At 52.8% G+C, this 17,750-nt stretch overlaps 1 protein-coding gene across 3 annotated transcripts; it reads left to right on the top strand.

Annotated features, from left to right (window-relative positions):
• The first annotated feature begins 1,462 nt into the window (after positions 1 to 1,462).
• LOC105184224 (ubiquitin carboxyl-terminal hydrolase 3) lies at positions 1,463 to 17,206 on the top strand. Of its 3 annotated transcripts, XM_011142867.3 has the most exons (6): positions 1,465 to 2,043; positions 11,648 to 11,795; positions 12,113 to 12,920; positions 13,245 to 13,487; positions 13,916 to 14,109; positions 14,564 to 17,206. In XM_011142867.3, the coding sequence occupies exons 1-6, from the start codon at positions 1,947 to 1,949 to the stop codon at positions 14,724 to 14,726; spliced, it is 1,653 nt and encodes a 550-aa protein (XP_011141169.2). In that variant the 5' UTR covers positions 1,465 to 1,946; the 3' UTR covers positions 14,727 to 17,206. The 3 variants fall into 3 exon arrangements, with proteins under 3 accessions (XP_011141171.2, XP_011141170.2, XP_011141169.2); XM_011142869.3 differs by lacking the exon at positions 13,916 to 14,109 and having other exon boundaries at positions 1,463 to 2,043; XM_011142868.3 differs by lacking the exon at positions 13,245 to 13,487 and having other exon boundaries at positions 1,464 to 2,043.
• Positions 17,207 to 17,750: the final 544 nt, after the last annotated feature.

Here is a 17,750-nt window from a genome sequence, read left to right as displayed (position 1 = left end):
CCGACCAGGTGCGCGAGAATATATCCCTCGGTGCTGGAGCGAGCAGAGTGGATTCTATATTGTCGCGATAGCGGGATTCGCGGCGCGTCTCCTGGTCATCTAGTTCTCGAACAATGCGCTTTGTATGAGAAAACGGCAGTAGGGAAGGGCACGATGCATCTCGCGCGACGCGCGAAAAGATCGAGTCCTCGAGGACTATCTATCGGCGCGGCATTGGGTGCGTTCACGACACTCAACAGTTGCGCAACTGTTGAGTAATTCATCAACGTTATTGATCTGAACGTAAGGATCTAACAGTAAGGACCAATAGTCACTGATTGCTCACTCAGCTCGGTTTTTTCCGCTGAACGCACCCATTATCGCGAACGCGACGGCTTACTCTCCCGCGGAGACGCATTTTTACTTCCCCACACCGCGCGTCGCGTCGTCGTCGTCGGCGATTAGCATGCTGCGCGGCTACGTCGATCGAAGCGTCATAATTTTCTCATGCCACCGTGACCCGGCGAGACAGTGAAGCACGAGTTCCGCGCGATCGCAGCAGTCTGCGAGCGGCGTGCTATGCGCGACAACCTCCTCTACCCCGAGATCGATCAGCGACGGCGGCGTCGTCTCGCGCTGTGTAAATCTGCCGGCTACGTTCGATAAATTCGCGTTCGCGGCGAAAAACGTCGACGTACACCCGCGCCCTCGGCGTTGAGCCGGCCCTGGCCTCGGCTATGCCGCGAGGCTGCGCGCGACCTAGCGCGACCCAAGGCTAGGAGACCTAGCGCAACCCGTGTCGCGGAAGACTGCTCGCTCGCTGGAGAAAGCGAGAACGAGATAGAGAAAGAAGAAAGGGCGCGACGACTCCCTCGCGAGACAGAGACGGAGAGAAGGGAAAAGAGAGAGAGAGAGAGAGAGAGAGAGAGAGAATGCGATAGATGAACGAAGAAGCGACGGCGACGGTTCCGATAGTGCGGCAACGGCGGCAGCGAGAGCAACGCTTCAGGGCTTCTCCGGGACGGGACGGGAAGGGGAGCTTGCACGGCAGGCCGGCGAGTCAGTCGACTATTAGTGGTCTGTGACTCTGGAGGTGGGCCGACCACCGCAGAACCGAGCCGGACTGAGCTCGGTCGCGCTCGGCCGGCAGTCGGGGCCAGTCGGCCGCACCGCCGCTCTCTTCGGATCGTCGCGCCGCGTCGTGCCGTGCCGCGCTGTGCCGCGTCGCGTCGCGTCGCGTCGCGCCACTCGTTCCTTCGCTCGTTCGCTCTCACATCGCGTTCCTACCTCTCAGTTCGTTATACACCGTGCAACGAGAACGATCTTGCGTTTCCACGCGCGCGCGCGTTCGCTCGCTCGTTCGTCCGTCCGTTCGTCCGTTCGTTCGATCGTTCGTTCGGTCGATCGTTCGTTCGTTCGTTCGTTCGTTCGTTCGTTCGATCGATCGTTCGTTCGTTCGTTCGTTCGATCGTTCGTTCGTTCGTTCGATCGTTCGTTCGTTCGTTCGTTCGTTCGTTCGGCTAGTTTTATTTTTTTCGTTGGAACCGTCGCGAGAGTACTCGACATTACGCTATGTGACGGGATATCGCGGGGCACCGCAGTGTGTACCCCGTCGCCTCTTTCTCTCTTTCTCCTCCCCCCTTACGTATATTGTTCCCCTCTCGGATCGACTCTCCCGTCGACTCGCCTCGCCGACGTACCCCGGATCCCTCGCCCTTTGCCGAGACCTACCCCACCTCTCCCTTCTGTCTCCTCTCCACTATCCCTGTCTCTTTCTCGCTCTTGCTCTTTTGCTCTCTCTTTCTCTCTCCTACCCTCCCCCGACCCATCTTGTCCCTGTCCCTCTAGTCGTCCCTTGTTCGTCGTTCTGTCGTGGAAAGAGAGAAAGACGGATTACCTCGTGAACGCGCGTACACGGCGACGAGGGGACCACGAGGGCCCCGTGGAAAAGCGTGCTTGGCGAAAAAATGGAGTGCCCGCACCTTGGCCAAAGCGTGCGACTCGGCAATGACGACGTAGACGCGGGCGGCTGTGCTCTAAAGGATCTGCCGTTCGTCTGCGCAGGTAAGGTCCGCACAAAGCGACGAGACTACCTTTTACCGATTCTAAACCCGATCGGGGCGGGAGAAAAGGAGCGAGTGATAGAGGTAGACAGACGGATGGATGGATGGACGGATAGATAGATAGATAGATAGAGGGGAACCGGCTCGTCCTTCTCCCGAGAGCGATCCTTTCTTTCCTACGTAGCCAGCAACGTTTTGCACGTTGCTTGTCGCTTCCCGGAGCCCTGCCTCTCGCTCTCTGCCCTTTCTCTCTCTCTCTCTCCCCCCCCCTCTTTCTCTCTTTCTGTCTCTTTCTCTCCCTCTCGGCCCTGTCTTCCGCTCCCTTTTACGCTTCTCTTCCTCTCGCAAATACACGAGCGCTCTTACACACGCACGCACGTATGTGTGCACGCGCGCGCGCGTCGTAGCAGCCTTCTCTCTCTCTCTCTCTCTCTCTCTCTCTCTCTCTCTCTCTCTCTCTCTCTCTCTCTCTCTCGCGCCTTCTTCCATCTCTTGCACACGCTCTCGTACACGCTCCTTGCCTACGTTCCGTCTCTCTCTATCCCGTGACCCAGGCCCCGGCCGTTCCTCTCGCGGCCTTGAGCCATCGTAGCCGACGAGACTGAGCGGATCGTCGCCGTTGTTTCATTCGGGAAATGCGGCGCACACTTCGCAAAAAGTGATGAATGTTGATCCGCCGCTGTCGTGCGCTTCTACGACGCCGCTGTTATCGGCTGTTCGTGATGCTCCGCCTGACATATGTACGAAACAACGAGCGAATGACGTATCGTATGGATCGAACGTGTCGCGCGAATATATGCGCATATATGCACATAACGCGCGCGCTCACACACACATACGCATATACATACGCATATACATACGCATACACACACACACACTCTCTCTCTCTCTCTCTCTCTCTCTCTCTCTTCCCTCTTCTATCTCTCTTTCGTTCACTCACTCTCAAAGTGACATGCACGCGCGAGACGTAGCGCATCTCGTACACTTCGTGAACGAACGAGCGGTACAACACGGGCCTCTAGATGCGTACAAACACGTCCGTGCAGTCGCTCGTTTCTCGCACGGTGTGTCGTCGGTGTCCCATGGCTCGGTTTCGCGCGCGCGAGAGTGCAACGGCGAGATTGGCGGCGGCGGCGGCGGCGGGGGCAGTGGCGGCGGCGGTGTGTGTATTGTGGTGGTGTAGTGTGGTGTGACTGGTGTGATGCGATGCGTTGCGACGCGATACGATGTGATGTGGTGTGCGCGTGTGCGTAGTCCTGCTGGGAGTTCTCAGTATGCGGCGCGCGGCCGTCATTGGAAAATCAATACCAGACGGCACTAATCAGCTGGCCCAAGATCCGTCATTAGAACTCGCCGGCTATAACGGTCCTCCACCGCCGCTCTCTTTCGTAACTCGCCTGCTCGCGACAGTTTCTCACCCAGAGTCCCACGTCCGCGAAGAGAGCGGACTAGAGGGGAGTGTATGTGTGTGTGTGTGTGTGTGTGTGAGAGAGAGAGAGCGAGAAAGGGCGGAGAGAAAGAGAGCGACGTGGAGAACGAAAATATAGAATCGCCCGTGCTGAAACTTCGATGACACAACAATCGATGACGGCGCAGGAGGGAGAAGAGGGAACCGCGGTGTCTGTATGTGTGTTAGAATTATAGGACCTTTGTCCTTCGGTGCAGGCAGTGACATTGGTCGTGCTCCGTTGCGAAATATCGATTTAAAGATACGTGGATGCCGGTCATTAGGGAGGTGTTGCAGGGATAAAATAGATAGAAACACTGGAGTTGATCAAAGTTCGACCGAGGCGCTTCGTTCCGTCTCTCTCCCTCTTCGTAAAGTCTCGGTTGATGCTCGTGCGCGAACTTTTCCGTTGTTGCACCAGCGGCCGGCCGGGAACGAACGGCAGAAGTTCGGCCCAGACTCGAGGCGCCGACGGCCCGAAGAGCGTCGTAGGAGAGCGGTTTCGCTGATCGAGCCGAAAAAGCATGTCAACAAACAAAATGTTGTGACCATTCGCGGATTACAGAGCGCGCAAGTGTTATCGCCGAGCGTACTGCGTACTGAGTTGTGCTAAAGTGTCGGCGTTTACGAGACAATGCACGACGCTGAAGCCCGGTGAGGGAGACGAGGGGGGAGAGCGCGCAGGAGAGAGGGCAGACTGACGACGACGACGACGACGACGAGGATCGCCAGAGAGGAGAGGAGAGCCGCCCCTCGGAGGCCGTGAAATCGACAACGGCCACGACCGACGAGAGAGAGCTCGTTCTTCCTCGAATCCTGGTGCGATCCTCCGCGACACCGCGCCGCGCGAGCTCCTTCCTTTCTCTTTGCGCGACCTCGGGACTATATTTATCCGAAACGTGCGCGTTTTTTCTCCCCTTGCGCGTCCACCGTCGACCCGGGACCCACCTTGCCCCTCTGTCCCCGCTTTGTAGCCCCCCCTCCCCCCTACGCCCCCCTTTGCCCGCGGCTGTGCGCACGGCCCCCCCTCTCCCGGCATGGAACCCTCATAGATCGGCGCAATTGAAGTCGCCAAAGTACGACTGTGCGACTCCACCCGTTTGGCTAGGTTAATTCCGTTTCGGCGATTCGCGGTTTCTCCGTATCGGCGATATCGTTGATATCTTATGTAAGTCGATGCCATTATCGATTCCCGGTATCGTCGGCGCCCTCGACCGGTGTGTGACACACGTCGCGTGTGTTTGCGATTCACAAAGGCAGGCATTCTCTCTCTCTCTCTCTCGCTCTCTCTCTCTCTCTCTCTCTCTCTCTTTCTTTCTCTCTCGCTCTCTCGCTCTCGCGCAAAGGATACGCCGCGAAGGGGAGAAAGGTCCCTCTTTATTCCGATCGCAAAGGCGAACACGAGAGCGTGCACTCGTGGGGAGAGTTTCGCGCGAGATGGTGTAATTACGATAAACGGTGGCAATGCGTGGGCACAAGCAGCGGAGCTCTGTCTTACATAAATGGCAATGACGTTATCTATATTAATTGACGCTCGGGAGAACGGGAGAAAGCAAGAGGAAGGGATGCATGCGGGATCGCGCCCGGACGCCGGGCTGCGCCAAACGTCAAACTTATTTCCACCGTCGCTCTACGCGTTGTTTTCCTTTCACGGTAGTGAACGAAGCTCTCGCATTCTCGCGCGCGCGCGTATATGTGGGTGTGTGTGCTATTGTTGCATTTATTTCGACGAATAAGTAACGATTATTCATTGCTCGGCCGGGCGATCTCAGCCGCGAGTCTGATGACAGACAGTTCGCCACGCACGAGAGATAACTAGATACTTGAACATAACGAGACAGATAATAGAAAATCATAGGTTAAGGCGGGATAAAAGATCGCACCGCGAGGAACGACACACACGCGCACACACGTGTGTACAATATGTAGTACCGTGTACGAGGAGGTAGATACGTCACTGGCGATGAGTCAGTGTCCCGACGAGCGGGCGAGAGGGGCGGGGGAGCGGGCGGGCGGACGGACGAGCGAGCGAGCGAGCGAGCCGCGTACTTTTCCCCCGTGGTCGTTTGATTACTCAACGCGCGGTGCTATCGGCGGATTCGTGGATTCGCGAGTGCTTTCGTGTCGTCATAGCCATCTGCCAAAGATGCGCGTATAGTAAAAAACGCCGACCTTTAGTGACTAATATTGATAAGAGGGCGGCCCGTTACTTGATTACTTTACGATAACGAGCAACTGCGTTTCGTCGGGATCTCGCGTCCAGATAAGATAACGAACTCGTAAATACCGACTCTGAAACGATTCTTTATCTTCCCGATCGAATTCCATGACTGTGTCTTATCTCACTCGCTCTCGGTGTGTATCAGTACTTTTCGATAATATTTACCTTCCAAGATTCAGCTAGTATGATATTTTAATGAATGAAGATATAAATAAATGAATTTTTCCAAACGTCCTCTGGTATATGTCTGTGTGTGTATGTGTGTTATCACTGGATACAACGACGACACATCGTCGAGATTAACGTGGTGAGAGGGAAAGAGATAGAGAGACCCGAGAGGGACGAGAGAGCAGTTCACGCTTGGCGAATCGCGACGTATCCGGCGGATCGATTTAAATGCCTCGGCGGAATCGCGCCGCGGTGGTCGCCGCGTGCGTTCCGCCAGCCGCGAGAGAACGACAGAGAGAGAGTGAGGGGGGGGCTGGGAGGGGGGCAGAGAGAGAAAAAGTGTCGCCCCTTACGCACTATAAAAGGACCCTCGTCCGCGCCGCCGCCCCTCTTCCGCCGCTTTTCCTAGGCTGGCGTTGCTGTTGTCGCGGCCGCTGCTGTTGCTGCTGCTGCAGCAGCAGCAGCAGCAGCAGGCTGCCTTCGGCTACACGACGTTGCAAAATCGATAATCGCGCCGTCGTTGCTAATCGGATAGCTGCGAGAGAACGCCGGGGACGCTTCTGCCTCGATACCGCTTTAGCCGCGGATACTTTGAACCCGGAGCGCGTCGGGCACCTTTGGCATTTTTATCGCGAGCGTCGCTTTATTGGGAAAGCCGCGAGATAATGCGCAATGGCGGCCAAGCCATATCGGCGGTGTCGCGTGAGGCTGTATTTTCAACGCGACACGCGCGCGGAAGTGCGACAAGGATCTCCCGCGAATGCGAGCCAAGCATACACATCGATACGCGCGACCGAGCGCGATTCCTTCGTCGAGCAGTTCTCCGTCGCTCATTCAGCCACGTCGCCGTTGCTCCTGGTCGTCTCGTCGTCGACGTCGGCTCTCCGGTGGCAACGACGAACACGACGACGACGACGCGCGACGACGGTGTCTCGTAGGCGTGGCGGAATCGAATTGTCTGTAGCGAGACGGAAAGAGAGAGAGAGCTCGGCCGTGCGCGCCGAGCTGTGAGCGGAATGAAGAGGGAGAAAGCAGCTCGACGCAGTCGTTTCTTCTTCGAGTACGCGAGTACTTCCTTCTTCTGCCTCCCGGCGAGACGGCGGCGGTATCGCCCGACTATCACTGCTTCTGCCGCGCGAGAAGAGGCCGGCACTCGATTGTCGACGCGTCCGCCGACGCCCGTCGCGACGCGCGCTCCTTAATTCCTCATTCGCTCGTGCAATCCTCCGGAGTGCTACCCCGGGTTTCCGCACGTACGTCGCCGACGTCGATGATTTGCGACCGGAAAAACTGCATACCCGCGTGTGGCTCGGTCGTGAGCGCGACGAGCAGTTGAACCGAGCCCGCTTGAACACGAGCGGAGAAGTACAATTTTGTCGTCGTTCAAACGGCTCTCCTCGCGGTCGCGATACGGCGCGGGAACGGCGCTATCATTTGAGTGTATCGCTAGAATTGCTCGATATTTACATTGGGAAATAAAAATTTGGCTCTTTGATCATATATATATATATATATATATATATATATACATATACATAGTCACGTGGTGAAAAAATTATCAAGTCGAGAGAGCAATTTTGCAGTAAATGTTACCATAGTACTAATAAAAGTAATCTTACATGTTCGAATGTTTTGTCTTGAATATTTTATCTTCACTGAGTTGGAGCAACAAGGAAGAAGCGATCAACGCCGAAAATAGCTGTAATTTGCGAAGAGATTAAATTTTTATTTTTTTCCTCCCACCAATCACCTCTAATCACGAAGTTGACGCTGTGACTGATTTTGTTGACACAGCAGAATTTTTTTGCCCGTGCAGCTGTCGTTACGACGATGACGCGCGCATACGAGGATCCAGCGGATTGTTCGGCGGTCGCGTTGAACAAACGAGAGCGCGCTCGTACGAATGACGTGACATACACGACCGGTCGTTTCATGCATTTTTCGACTGATAACGCGCCGTTCGTTATCTACGAAACTACGACGCATCGAGACCGCCGCGCCGCGCCGCGCCGCGCCGCGCGACACTCCGTGCCACCCGCGTCGTTTCAGCGACAGCGATTTATTTTCCAGCAGATATCGGCGCTAATGGTGTTCCCCGACGACGACGACGACGACGACGACGTCGTCCGTTGATGCACGGCGCAAGAAACGCGCGGCGCTGGGACCGCGATGACTATCGCGTCGGGCGACGTTTAGGCCGATTTAAATCGTTCGAGCAGTGAATCGCAGCTCAACCGGCTCCGGCTGGCGAATCGTCATCCCCGAGACTCGCGGTCGCACTTATTCGTCGCGTCTTATCCGTGAACAAGAGCAGGCAGGAAAAAGTATATCGCGATTCGCCATCGATGACGAATTGCTGCGCCATTGCGCAATCGACGTTCGCGAGTATCGCGATCGCGGTTCTTTTTTTGACATTACATACGCCGGTTGGCTGCGAAATTAGCATAGTTCGCATCTACATCACAAAACAGTCCCCCCGTTCCGGAGGAGTGTTGACTCGCGAGAGTGTTTCTCGCTGGATCCCGATAGCCGCGGGAGAGAAAGAGAGAGTGAGAGAAAGCACACGAGATGCGTCGCCTCTCTGGGCGAGATTTGATCGTTTAATCGAGATCGCGCTCGGTTTTCAATCCCCCCGTTTCTTGCGGATCGGCCGGGCTCCTCACGGCGGACGAGTCGCGCTGATTACGAGACGTGCCGAGAAAGAGCGCACGGTCTAAGGCTTCCCATGTAGCGGACACCGAAAACGGACACGAGTCCTCCTCCCAGATAGAAACGACCTTCGGCGAGATCAGATTTCCATGGCTGGACTTTTGGCGTCGCCGTTTCACTTTTCACGCGTCCGCGCTTTTTAACCTTCGCTCTAGGTGAGCCCCGTTCTCGCGCGCGCGTTCTCGCGTTCCATGTCGTGTAAGATTACAACTGCCGCTCGCGGACGTCGGATAATCGGCCACCTCGACGGGAAGGATTCGAGTAGCGGAGAGAGATAGGGCGATAAGGGAAAGGGCGGCGAAGAGGGAGAGTGAGAGTGCGTGAGAGAGAGAGAGAGAGAGAGAGTGAGAGTATACACTCGGAGAGTTTCGATCGCCGACGTGGATTCGTGAATCCGCCTGCATATGCTTTGCATATGCAAAGCGGTGACGGATTTACACCTTCCGTTGCCCTGAGTCACACGACTCGAGTCTTCCCGTTATGGATGATTCTAATCTTAGAGCTGTACAATAATGCGCGCTTTAATTTGCCCGTATCGCGGCAAAGTCGTGTTTCGCGTTGATTTCGCATATCTCGAGGCAGCGCGCCTGCGAAAATATTCTCCCATCCCCTTTCTTTTCTCTCTCTCTCTCTCTCTCTCTCTCTCTCTCTCTCTCTCTCTCTTCTTTTCACACGATCCCAATGACTGAATGTGCTCCGCTATCGACGTACCGCGGATTTCTCCCGCGAAGCGTTCCGCGAGACACACGGGGGAGAATCGTCTCCTCTGTCTTCTCTCCCTCTCTCTCTCTCTCTCTCTCTCTCTCTCGCTCGCTCCGATACGAAATAACTCGTTTCTATCGCCGCATCCGCGTCGTCGCATTCGAGCCCGGATCTCTCGTCGTCGCCGTAAAATTCAATGGATACCTCATCGAAGCGCTCCTCGCTTGGCGCCTTAATTAACGCGATGTTCCCTCCCGAGGAGGGCGGGAGATTTCGAGTGACCGGGATTTAAAAGAAAGAAAAAAAAGGAGAAAAGAAGGAAGGAAAAAAGAAAGAAGAGGCACGAAACGCGCCGGGGAATCCGAAGCCCGATGGAATTCCGAGACATTTCGCGATCGATCGGCTGCGAAGGGGGTGTGTCGGCCCCCCCCCCCCCACTCTCCTCCGCACTCCGCTTTTACGCGCTCTCTCGAGAATTACGTAAGCTGAGACGAGCCGAAACGACACGGCGGTGGTGCCGGTACTCGCAATTTCGCAACCACCAGATACATTACACCCTGCGACTGGATGGTTGTCGATCGCGCCGACCGGAGCGCGTTGAAGATCGCTCCGAGAAGAATACGCCGATTGCTGAGAGGCTGAAATATAAAAAAATAAAAAATGCGAAATGTTGTCAATTTTGCCGCGAGGCATAAAGTTCGAGCACCGCGTAATAATTATCATTATAATGAAATGGACGAGAACCAGCCTTCCCCCCCCTCACCTCCACCCCCCACCCCCATATTTGATGTTCGCATGTATGCGGCGCGCGAAATTGATCTCGCCGGCGATAAAAGTGGCTATTAATATCTATTTTGCATGGTGTGCGTGCGAGCGTGCACGCACGTGTTTCCCGGGTTACCCTAGAATACTGTGGAACGTCGCTGCGAGCTGATGCACACGACGCGCATTGACATTTCACGATTGAAGTGTCGTAGACCGACGCGGTAAACACAGTGCCATTGGACCGTATCTTCCAGTGTTTCCGTCAACATTCTTCAATCCTCACCCCAGCCGCCCCTCCGTAACTTGCCACACATGCAGACACACACACGGCGTGCACGGAGAATGCATCGCGAAGCGCAAACGCACCTTTCGAAGTGCGTCCCGATGCATCGACGAAACAAACGCCCGGTCAATTTTGAATTGACGTTCCGGCCGAACGCTTGATACGATTAATACGTCGTTTCAGCCGATACCGTTTCTGACCGTCGTCGTCGAATTTAGCGCAGCGGCGTTACCGCACCTCATTACACACGCCACGAGCCGCTGCTCGCTGCTCGGAGATTTCCTCCGAGGCCTGGATGAGATTTGAAAATAGATAGAAAAGTTCCAAAGGAACCTTATCTCAGATTGGCTGAAGCAAAAATTGGCGCAAAAAAATGCGCTGAGTCACGCGCAAGTTACGTGTAGAGTGCAATTGATCGCGTCTATAAATTCGGAGTAGCTCTCTCTTCTCTAAATTAGTTAAGTTAAGTCCCAATCTAATCGTCAATAGAGAGCCGATGAGACGAGATGAGATGAGATGAGATGAGATGAGATGAGATGAGAAGTCTGCACTAGGAAAAAATGTATCGTTGCGTGAACCAAAATTTTGTTGTAACGATAAAATAATTTGGTTAAAATATGCCCAACAAAACTGTTCAGTTCCTGTAAACAAATATCTCGTTTGATTACAGGATTTGTTCGTATAACGTATAACACTTTTGTTATAGCAACAAAAAGCTATATGAATTTTGTTAAAATACTATAATTGTTAAAATACTATAATTTTAAATACAATATTTTTTCTTAATATATAAAATCTAAATTTTAATGCACAAAAAGACAAAATAGCATCCATTGGGCATTATTTTAGTTTATGTAAAATAATATTTCGTTATTATGTAATTTTTATGGATAAAATAACTGAAATGCTTAATTTTTATATACAAAGTCTAAGAACAAAATCATTTGGTCCAGAGGACAAAGCAGAAAAATATATATTTAGTTTAGTTGAGACAACGAAATATTTTGTTATATAAAGCAAGATATTTGGTTGCTATTAAAAAATGCCACTAAACTAGACAATTTCGTTAGAGATACAAAATCTTTTTTCCTAGTGTACGCTTGCTTTTATCCGCCGTGTCGAGTCTCGATCGTGTTCAGATCGCGTTCTTCCTTCGTGCTCTTTCTTTTTTCCACCACAGATTTGCCTCCCAGCCGGGCGACACGCTCGTCCCCCTCGGCCCCGATTGTTAATACAACGGCATCGATCGGCTGGTGGAGTATTCACGCGAATATGTTACTGACGAATTGTGTTATTATCGTGCATAGTGTGCGGCACCGAGAAGAGTCCCTGGCTCTGTCTGCACTGCGGAGCCGTGCACTGCGGACGGTACGTGGCGGGCCACGCGCTGCAGCACTACGAGACTAATACTCAGCACTGCGTGTGCATAGACTGTGAGAACCTGGCAGTATTCTGGTGAGTCTTCGTTTCCCCTTTCCGCTTTCGCCATGTCGCATGCTACCGCCATCCGGCGGGCGTATTCTCCTCTTCCCCTTTGAAACCCCGGTGTAATTTTAAAGAGCGAATTTTCGATCCCGCGAGACACGCGAAAATATTACCTCACCTCACCTCGCTCCACCACATCTTACCCCATCCCACTTCCCCTTACGCTGTTCGACGCGCGCGCTTTCACTTGCGTGAGTAAACGTAGAGACTACCTCCGCGTGTCGCGAAAGTCGCCGGTCGATAGCGCGACATGAAGAAACTGCAACGTGTTTCACTTCGATTTCCAGTTACACCTGCGACGAGTACGTGGTGAACGACACCACGAGCGGGCAGATCGAGAAGATACGGCGCGTCACCTTCCGCAAGGACGAGCACAAGGAGAATGAGACGAGCTGGAACACGTCGCCGTCCACGACGCCGTCGTCGAGGCGCGACGATGTCGGCCACGACAACGACGACCCGGACGCTCTGTGGAAGGCGGAGGTGGTCGTGAGGAACCTGCGGCCGAGGACCGCGCGCAAAAGGCTACACGCCCTGGACGCCAGTAGCGCGGACAATCGACCGGCGACCAAGCGGCGCAGCTCCAAGAGTACCAAAGAGAAGAAGGTCGTCGGTCTGAGGAACCTCGGTAACACCTGCTTCATGAACGTGGTGCTGCAGTCCTTCAACAACATCAGCCACTTCTGCGAGTACCTCACGCAGATGCCGTGCTTGGAGGGCATCGCGTTCGACGAGGCGTCGTTGGAGCCGCCCACGCACCGGGGTCGCATCGTCACGCCCGGTCGCGCCAAGGAGATGTCCATGAGCGACGCCCTGCTGGCCGAGGAGCTGAGAAAGGTACTGCTGGGCCTGAGCCTGGGCGGCTCCAACGGCCAGGCCATATCGCCCGAGTGCCTGTTCCTCGCTATCTGGAAGGTCGTGCCGAGATTTCGGGGCTATCAGCAGCAGGACGCTCATGAGTTTCTCACCTACATGCTCGACCGACTGCACACCGAGCTGCTTCAGCTACTGCCCAGACTCGGCCACGAGCCTCTGGGCTTGCGCGGCAAACAGAGCATCGTCACCGCCGTTTTCGGAGGCACCCTTCTAAGCGTGGTAAGTGTGCTGCTGCTCTTGCCACGAAAACAGAGAGGGTGAGAGGGGGCGGGGGGGGGGCAGGAAGAATGAAAGTGACAGCCTCGAACGCACGCAAAATGTTAGCGATTTTGTCGAGTGGGTCGAGCGGCAGGAAGGGAATCTCCAGAGTGCTCTCCAGAGAGAAAAAGAGAGAGAGAGAGGGGGAGAGAGAGAGAGAGAGAGAGAGAGAGAGAGAGAGAGGGAGGGAGGGAGATCGGTGTCGCGCTAGCCAAAATCACGTTCTTCTTCGTTTTCTTCTTGGGAGAAGCGCGGACGAATTATGGATCGCGTTTCTTCGCGCAGGTCCACTGCATGAACTGCCGTACAGACTCGAAGACGCACGAGCCCTTCCAGGATCTCTCGTTGGACATACCGGACAGATTGCAGAGACGGACGAAGGAGCAGGAGGAGGTGTGCAGTCTAACTTACAGTCTGACGAGATTCTTCAAGGTCGAGGAGCTGGCTGACAGCGAGCTCTACTTCTGCGACAATTGCATGGGCAAGCAGAGGTCCACTAAGAGGTTCTGGATACACAGGCTGCCTAATGTAAGTGTCGAGGAAATACGTGAGCATTTGCGCGCGCGAGACCTACGTAGAATCACGAATTTGAAATCTTTATCTCGCCGAGAAAGAAGATTATGCACACACGTCCTTGTATCCTTGTATAAACAATTTCGATATATTTCTCTCTCTCTCTCTCTCTCTCTCTCTCTCTCTCTCTCTCTCTCTCTCTCTTTGCGACACACATGTGTGCGTATTTCTTTCCGTTCTCTCTTTTTTTTTCTCTTCATTTTGTCGACGGTGTTCTAATTTTACTGAAGGCGGTGCATTCGCGAGTCTGTGTGTCTCGCTCGATATAGTTTGCATGAACGAACGCGACCCGAAAAGAAGGGAGCGCGCTTTCGATCGGGCAGAAATACGTCTGACGTCGTACGCGGCCAACGGGTCGATGCTCACGTTGCGCCTCTTTCCAGGTGTTGTGCCTTCACATTAAAAGATTTAGGTGGTGTAATTCCTATCGCTCGAAGGTGGACACGCAGGTGGACTTTCCGATGGAGTCCCTCGACATGTCCGCGTTCACCGTGCGCGGCATGACCGGGACGAGATTGGGCGCTCAGAATAGTCACCTTTACGACTTGGCTGCCGTTATCGTGCACCATGGCTCTGGGTACGCTCCTACTAAACAACGCTTCTAATTACAGGCCGGCCGGACTGTTGGTTGGTTGGTTGGTCGCTCGCTCGCTCGCTCGCTCGCTCGCTCGCTCGTTCGCTCGTTCGCTCATTCGCGAAGAAAACATATCGGAACCATTCCCGTGGTAACAACTATCGCGTACAAACGCTCATATCATATCATATAAGATAACGCAACACCATTGTATTCCCCCTCTGTGCTGTTTCACAGTATTCACAAAAAAGTCCTTCTCGGGAGTACACCGGTGGTCTCACCGAATGTCTCTCATCGAGCGTCGATATTTCTTCTACCGTAGAAAAATTTTCATTTCGAAACAAGTCGGATTAAATACTCTCGCTACTAAGCGCGATACTTTTATCATTATTCACGAGGTTTACTTCGTGAGTAACGGAGTTTCGCGTGATTTACATGGTGAAATTTTATGTTGCAGCGCTGGTACCGGCCACTACACTGCCTTCGCTGTGCACGACGGCCAGTGGTTCCACTTTAACGACAGCTCCGTGCGACCGGCGAGTACCGAATCTGTCGCAAAGTGCAAGCCTTACATTCTATTCTACGTGCGGAAGGAGTTCTCCATTCCACCCCCCTTGTGACGTCGTTTCGCCGACAAGAAGCCGCGTCCCGGCGGTGAGAACCTCGATGATGAAAACGACGAAGGAGACGAAGATGATGACGATAACGACGATAACGACGATGAAGTGGAGCGAACGAAAGAGAATTGAGCGTACCGCGTTCCTCGCGAACGAATCTTGATCGCGGGGCGGAGCGAGCAGACAAATAGGCAGAGGAACGGAAAAATAGCGAGAGAGAGAGAGAGAGAGAGAGAGAGAGAGAGAGAGAGAAAGAAAGAGAGAGAGAGCCAAGAGATCGCACTTCGAGTGCCGCTTCGAGATTGGAAGAGAAAGATTCGTCCGCTTATCGCCTATATTATTCTGATAAATGATTGCTCACCGTTGCCAAATCGTACAATCTCGTAGAAGCGTTATTTGTGTCCGTGTTCGCTATCGCGTTTCGATGACTCGCGACGAGGACGACCTTTGAAACGCGATTGGAGTAACCAGTCGAAGATGTAATTGCGCCGCGCGCATAAAATCGCTCGAACGCGTTCCTCCTCGTGCTTTATTAGGTAATTAAAATCGGGCGGATCCCGAATGAGAGCTCGACGTTCGCGAAGAAATAGCGGACTGACTCGTGTACCACGAGTGAGAAAGAAAGAGAGAGAGAGAGAGTAAGAGAGGTAGAGGGAGATCGACTAATACGGCGCCCGAGCGTGCGTGTATCGCGTTACAGATCATTTCCATAATCTTATCCACAACGTCTTTTCTTTGTATCGGGGATGCTCCGTGGCCTCTCCGTCCTGTCGTTCGCCGCGAGTCGAACGGTGTTTCCTCGTTTCAGACTTTTGCATTTCTGTCGCATTACCAGGCGAGCGTCGTGTGCGTGTGCGTGTGCGTGTGTGTGTGTGTGTCTCTACGGTGAATGCGCGCTTCTCCTCGGTTCCCTTCGTTTCTCAATCAGAGGTCACGGTTTCTCCCCTTCTCCATCGACTTGGTTCTCTCGCGCAGGAAGGCAAGCGAGCAAATTCTATATTTTTCTAGCTGAGTAGTCGCGCGCGGGATGGACGACGCGGAAGTCACGCCGATCGTTCGGTCGACGCGCTCGAGCTGGCCTCGCGCATCGCGCCCGACGAAGATGCGGACGAGGAGGCGAGAGTGTGTCGCACGGTGTATGATTGACGTCGAGCACGCATGCGTATCGTGTCAATGTACGTAGCACGCATGCGGTCGCACGAGTACGTGGAGGCGCGCGATTGTATGCGAAGCGTGTATATCGCGGCGGGCGAACCTTCCCTTCCTTTCTCGGAGACGGCGAAAAGGGGAGAGAGAGGGAGAGAGAGGGGGAGAAGAGCGAGAGAAAGGAAGATAGGTAGAGAGGAGGAGATTGCGCGAGAGAAAGAGAGAGAGAGAGAGAGAGAGAGAGCGCTCGAGGTGGATCGCGGAAACGCATTGCCTTTAGCGTCGATTTTCTTTACGCTCTTACTCGGCGGCCGTCGACCGCCCTACCCCCTCTCCCCTTTCCTCCTCTCCTCTCTCTCCCCTCCCTGGCCCCCGCCCCACGCTGCCCCCCGATCGAATCGATTAAAGCCCTCCTCGGTAGCGGAATAACGTGTAATCGCGTTCCTCGTGTAGTCCTAAAACGCGAAAACGACTGGTCTTCTCGGTAGATAGATCTTTTTCTAGGCTTAGCGCGCGCACGCGCGCAGCATCGTTGTTTCGAAGGAGCTGGAAAGCGCAAGTACACACCGTATAGGGCCGACAGCGTTACTTCTCAAACGACTCAAGCCACCCTTCATCCTTCCTGCCCCTTCACTTCGCGCCACTTTACCTCCTCGCTCACCTCGTTCGTCGTACCATGCGTCCACGTATGCTCACGCACGCGAACACGTACACACACACACACACACACACACACACACACACATACACATACGCGCGCACGCGTGCGTTTGCACGCATCACACGCATGCATGCATGTATGTATACATATACACGTGATCCTCCGATCCTTCTCCCCCTGTCCCTCTCCACCGTCTGCCCCTCCTCCCGATCCGATTTTGGATAAAATGTATTTGCAAATAGCGAATGACGATTTGGAATATGTATCTGTAAATGTATAATCAAGTCTATATATATATATAAAATATACGTTAACTATCGTGCGTACCGTATATTTTATATACGCTAAAATCACTTATAAATAGTTACTCGTTATTCGCGGATATACTTTACTCAACACTGCTCCGAAGACCCTTTTCCACCGCCAGTCCTGAAAGACTCGACGACTCTTATGTGATTATTTAAAGACTTATTTTTTCTATAATGATAACGATAATAATGATAATAAGTTAATGCGTAGCGAAGAAACGTTTTATTAAGGCGATAACTGCGATAATGCGCATCTTCGGCAAAGACTTACTCAAGTATGAAACATGACGGAAGTAAGCGTGCAAACAATATTATTGAGAACAAGTGAAATATGTACGAACGGCGAATAAATAAAGAACATGAATCGACGGTTGCGAATGTTTCATTAGGATGACTCAACCGAGATTGTTGATCTCTTATTTTCTCACTTTTCTCTTTTTTTTTCTTTTTTTTATGAATATTGTACGTAACAAATATCTAAATCTAAAATCAAATTCTAAAATCAAATGATCCTCGCAAATTATTTCCGAGAGAGATTACACGCGCATTGTAATAGTCCATAGATAATAGTAAATGTGATAATTACATAGAGCCGTCCACAAGTCCAATTACGATCTAATTCGCATTAGTTCTATTTACAACATTATGTTCAGTGATTTTCTAATCATTGTTGAAATGCGATGTTTTTGGAAATTGTATCAACAGCGATATCTCCTTATTATCATCTATAGGAATGTCGAGCTTGTTTTTTTCGGCTATCGGTACAGAGATCTTATTTTCTAGTTTATAATCTTACAGAGAAACTTTAATTTCGATCACATGCACACTATGAAGGTATCATTGAGGCCAATTTTTACTCTTCGCCATAGGATGAACATTTTTCGGGCATGCGCATTGAATACGACAAATTTG

Source organism: Harpegnathos saltator, unplaced genomic scaffold (genome assembly GCF_003227715.2).
Source record: "Harpegnathos saltator strain DR-91 unplaced genomic scaffold, Hsal_v8.6 scaffold772, whole genome shotgun sequence".
NCBI classification, from domain to species: Eukaryota; Metazoa; Arthropoda; class Insecta; order Hymenoptera; family Formicidae; genus Harpegnathos; species Harpegnathos saltator.
The sequence above is the reverse complement of the archived record's forward strand: the minus strand, read 5'-3'. Positions and strand labels throughout refer to the sequence as shown.